We start from the raw sequence: 5,711 nt of genomic DNA, 5'->3' as shown, positions 1-5,711 counted from the left end.
TCAGTTTCTTTATTTCCAGACTATTTAAGCCTAAACTAAAACCCAACCGGCCAAATTTTAACCCAATCAGGCTAATTTTTATAATTTCCAGACTTTTTAAGCCTCAGATTAAGCGAAATTTGTTTCGCCTTATGCATAAAAAAGCCATTCGCCTAATCATAGTTTTTAACACTATCGCTCATTTCCGCGGTTTGCAACCTTGTTGTTTGCCAACTTTGTGCAACCGTAAAGAATAAAAAATTCTGAAGTTTTAAAAATGTAAAGTAAGATACACTTTGATTATAATACAATACTTCTCCTTAGGCGGCCGCCTAATCCGCCGTACTGTAGATCCGCCACTGATTATAACTCGAAACAAGTGTATTTTAAAGTTGAAATATTTTCCATTCACATTCCAACAATTTTAATTTATTTTCTTTATCTTTAGCAAACCCTACTTCGATAATTGGTGAGAGAATTTTTATATATATATATATATATATATATATATATATATATATATATATATATATATATATATATATATATATATATATATATATATATATATATATATTAATGGAAGGAGACTTATATTATGCCATTTAATTCATATTTAGTGTCACTTTCGTCTATTCCTGCTGGTAAGGTTTCTATATTCTTACTTTTCGATATGATTATAATTGCTAAATAATTGTGAGGTTATGTTGTGTATTGTTGTTTTTATTTTTTTAGTATCATCATTGTCCATTACTGTTGGCAAGTTTTATATATTATTTTTCAGTATAGTTTTAATTATAAAATAATTGTAAGGTTGTTTTGTGTATTGTCTTTTTATTTTTTAGTATCATCTTCATCCGTTACTGTTGGTGAGGTTTATATATATATATATATATATATATATATATATATATATATATATATATATATATATATATATATATATATATATATATATATGTGTGTGTGTGTGTGTGTGTGTGTGTGTGTGTGTGTGTGTGTGTGTGTGTGTGTGTGTGTGTGTGTGTGTGTGTGTGTGTGTGTGTGTGTGTGTGTGTGTACATATGTGTGTGTATATATATATTGTTAATTACAAATAATTTTAATACAGCCTAAATAATACAGCTAGTGTTGTGACTTGTTAAATTTTTTGATTGATGGCTCTGGCTTACCTTCACATGGTGTCTATCGTTAAAAATGGTTAAAAAAGTTTCATTTTTGGAATTAATTATTTTAATCATTCACTAAAAGCCAAGACAAAAATGTATTATATTTTCTTTAAAATAGTTTTATATTATTATTATTATTTTTTAATATTTTATTTATTTTTTATTTTGAAACAGGAAATTTGTTTGTTAACCAAACAAAATGGCTAGCTCGTTAACTATCCTGTATGCTCCTTACTTCTGTTAATGTAATAATCACATGAAAGACTTTATTATAGGTTTTTGCTATACTTGGTTAGAAAGATGACATGTTTTTACAGCTAATTGACTTATAGCCCCACATTAGTAGTTGTATAATTTTTTTTGTAATATATATCTAATTAAATAATAATTTTTGGTAAGAAGTGGAAGGGGCATTAGAATGCCTCTTTCTTATGACATATTTGGATATGCCCTCCTTTATACTCAACTCTCTTATGACCATGGATGCACCACTAATGTATCTTTTAATCTAGTGGAATATATTTTTTACTTCCCTATTTTACATATTTGGATATGCCCCTTCGTAATAGAAACACCACTTTTATACGTAATTTTACTCATTATAGTAAAGATATAAATATTTATAAAATCAAGTCGTTTTTGATCCTAGGGTGTGATACACCAATTACCACCACACCCACCTCTATTGCTAACATTCACCTCTCGTATATTTTGATGTTTTACCATAAATTTAAAACAACTTTTTTGTGTATTTATATTGCTTATGTATTTAAAAAAAAAAATATTTCTGAATAAAGTGTTCAGTTTTATACGGGCGAGGTGGTGGTTTGGTGCCCCCTTTGTCCATCCGATTACCCGGTGGTTAGAGTTTATCATAAAGTTGTAACACACTCTTACACCTATCTTTTGACACCAAGATATTTGTATTTCGATAAGAATTGGCAAAGTTACGACAATTTAAGTGAAGAAAAACATTATTTTGACCACAGTTTCTTCAACAAATCCATATATAGAAAAATCGCTACTTAAACCGTCAAAACTTTTGAACCAATTGTTCGATTTTGATAATTTTTTCACCATTTAAATACTGTAATAATCCTCTTTCTAATGATATATAACATTATAGTATAAAAACAATTTGAAATTTTTTTCTTACGTACCTACTATTTAGCTTAAACTAATTAACTTCTTAAGAACTAGATACTAATACAGTTTTGGAATACAAATTACTTAAAAATAACAATATAATTTTGTTTAAACAAATATAATTATATTTGTCTAAACATCTTATAGACATACCAGCCTATATGAATATTTCATCAGTCTCATAGAAAATAAATTTTTATTATTAAACTGATTCGATAAGCTATTTTATTGACAAAAAATATTTTAATTAACCAAATGTGATTGCGCCGATAAAAAAGTCCGCATCATCCAACGTTAACAAAACGTTATAATTCCGATTATAAAATGTGAGTATAACCGAAGTGAGTATAAAATATGAGTATAATCGAATTTTCCGATTTTAAAATGTGAGTATAACCGAAATTGTTATAACGTTGTAATTCGATGAAAAGAAACGTTAGTGTAACTAACGTTACCACAATGTTACGATTCCGATAATAATAACGTTAGTGTAACAAATGTTACCATAATGTTGTAATTCAGATGAGAAAAAACGTTAGTGTAACTAACGTTACCACAATATTGTAATTTGGATGAAAAAAAAAACTTTAGCGTAACCAACGTTAATACAACGTTGTATTTTGATAATAATAGGAGTTAGTGCTGCCAATGTTATTACAACGTTATTACAACGTTATAGCACAAACGTTACAAAACCATCGTTAGTACAACGTTGAAATGCTGATGAAAAATAACGTTAGTGAAAATAACGTTATTACCACGTTAAATATAGTTGGTCGACGTCGCCCAACATAACCTATCTTAAATCCTTCTCAGTGTTGAGTGGATGCAGGAAGAAGATTTTACAAGCAGTTTATTAATAAAAATACTGAAATTAATCAATCATCAACAACACTAACAACTTCATCTCAAAATAATGATTGTCATGGCTCGGAAAGCTATTGGAAAAATAAATACAAAAGTGTCATGAAAGTTTATCAAACAATATCTGATAAATCAATATTACTTGAAGAAATACCTAACTAATAGCCTGTCGCCAAAGTAATGCCTAAAGTGAACTGGGAAAATTACCCCGGTGCAGGACTCATTGGAGGGAAAAAATGTATTAGAAACGGTTTCATCAATCAAGGATGACAAAGCCAAAAAGGAGAAAACTTATAAAAAAAGGAAATCTAAGCAAAAAAAGCAATCTGAGGCAATCTATAAATGTAAGAAAGAATGTACTTATGGTAAGAACGTTTGTGCTGCAATTAACTTTAAAAATGTTTGTGTTGGCATAACGTTTCAATGCAGTAAAGCATCACGCTGAGGTAAAACAAGTTTAAACCCAATTATGATCAGATCATTTTTTGAAGGAGGAATCAAAAAATACTTTCAGTTTGAATCTGATAAAGATAACGTGGAATAACGGGTGATGCGGAAGTTATCGGACAAATCCTAATTTCATTATTTAAGCATAATAATTAGTTTTTGTGATTTTAAGCGTAGGCATAAACGTTCTATAAAATATAAACTTTATTATTTGAAACACAATTATTTAAAATGAGGTTAAATGCAGCTGAACGAGAATCTTTTAGAAAGCGACTAAAAATGTTTTTTGTAAATAAACCTAATATAAAAAAAAAAAAAATCGTAAATCATTTTGAAAAGGAAGGATTTGTTCGAAGTACAATATATGATAACCTAAAAAGACTTGAAACTGTTCAATCGTTTTCTGATAGAAAGCACCCTGGTTGTCCGACATCCTGAACTAGAGAAAAGAAAGCCGAATTAACGAGACTTGTCAACAATCGAAAAGGGGTCAGTCAGAGAAAAATAGGTATTAAATTTGGTGTAAATCAATCGACAATTGGTCGTCAGTTAAAAAAAAATGAATACTAAATATAGAAAACGTGAAAAGACTCCAAAATACACTAAAGAACAACAAATAAAGACAAAGAAAAGAAGCAGGAAACTAGTTAACCAACTCTATAACACAAAATCGCTTCTAGTCATTGATGACGAAAAATACTTTTGTTTTGCATTGGACAACATGCCTGGAACTTCTGGATACTACACAAACAACAAAAAGACATGCCCAGAAAGTGTTCGTTTTATAGGAAAAGAGAAATTTCCGAAAAAATTATTAATGTGGATAGCCATATCTGACCGTGGTATGCCCGAGTCATTGTTTCGCACTTCCAAGGCTGTAGCGATCAATTCATCAATCTATATTAATGAATATTTAGAAAAACGACTTCTTCCATTTATTAACAAGTATCATGGAGACTTTAACTATTTATTTCGGCCAGATTTAGCAAGTTCTCATTATTCTAATGATTCTCTAAATTGGATGGACCAATATGCCTATTACGTTGATAAAGAATCCAATCCTCTAAATGTGCCTCAAGCACGACCAATTGAAAATTTTTGGGGGCATTTGGCACAGAGGGTTTACGAGGGAGATTGGCAAGCTTCAACAGAGCAAGTTTTGATTGATCGCATTAAACTAAAACTACAAGAAATTGATTTTAACTTTTTACAGTCGCATATGAAAGGCGTCAGAGCAAAATTGAGATGAATTGCAGATGGTGGTGTTTTTTCATATAAAAAATAATATATTTTTATGAAAAGATAAATGCTTTATTAAAAAAAAATATAATAGTAGTTCGTTTTTTTATTTATAAATAAGTTATTGACGTTTTTATTTTGTCCGATAACTTCCGCATCATCCGTTACTTTTTTCCTATCTCTGATTTTTTCAGAATACGATTTCGGATGATAGTTTATATAGATCTAATTTTTATATTTTTTGCTCATTATATGCTTTTTTCAAGTTTGGTAATGTTACATTTTATTTTCAATTCTTAAAAGAAATCGATTAAATTTATTAGATATAATAAATTTAATTGATGTTCATATATCAAATATATATATATATATATATATATATATATATATATATATATATATATATATATATATATATATATATATATATATATATATATATATATATATATATATATTTAATATATGAACATCAATAAATACGAATTCTCTCAATACTAATTTTTTCATTTTATCTAAGAAATTTTTGCTAGATTATTGATACTAGCATCTTCATCTTTAATTACAAATTATTAAATTAAATTACAAACAAACGGTAACGTCACTTTTTAATAGTTTCTTTAAAGTTCGCTTTACTTTAGTCTTGTACATAGTCAGCTTTTGTACGCAAATATTGTATGGGCCAGCTTCCATAAAACCAAATTGCTAAGTCTTGCTAAATTGCAAAGTCTGCAAAACCATGCATGCAAAGCAATTAATTATTTAAATAGGTTAGTAAACCCGGCCCCAGTGATGAAAAGCATGATGGTTCTAGATATTGAGAAACTTAACACATTACAGATATTAATTTTATGTGTAAGTATAAAA

At 28.3% G+C, this 5,711-nt stretch overlaps 1 protein-coding gene across 1 annotated transcript; it reads left to right on the top strand.

Moving 5' to 3' along the window:
- Positions 1 to 4,164: 4,164 nt before the first annotated feature.
- LOC136088232 (uncharacterized) lies at positions 4,165 to 4,854 on the top strand. The gene has a single exon (XM_065811915.1). The coding sequence runs from the start codon at positions 4,165 to 4,167 to the stop codon at positions 4,852 to 4,854; it is 690 nt and encodes a 229-aa protein (XP_065667987.1).
- Positions 4,855 to 5,711: the final 857 nt, after the last annotated feature.

The sequence above is a fragment of the Hydra vulgaris genome, chromosome 12 (assembly GCF_038396675.1).
Source record: "Hydra vulgaris chromosome 12, alternate assembly HydraT2T_AEP".
Lineage (NCBI taxonomy): Eukaryota > Metazoa > Cnidaria > Hydrozoa > Anthoathecata > Hydridae > Hydra > Hydra vulgaris.
Note: the sequence above shows the minus strand (reverse complement) of the source record. Positions and strands in the feature narration are given on the sequence as shown.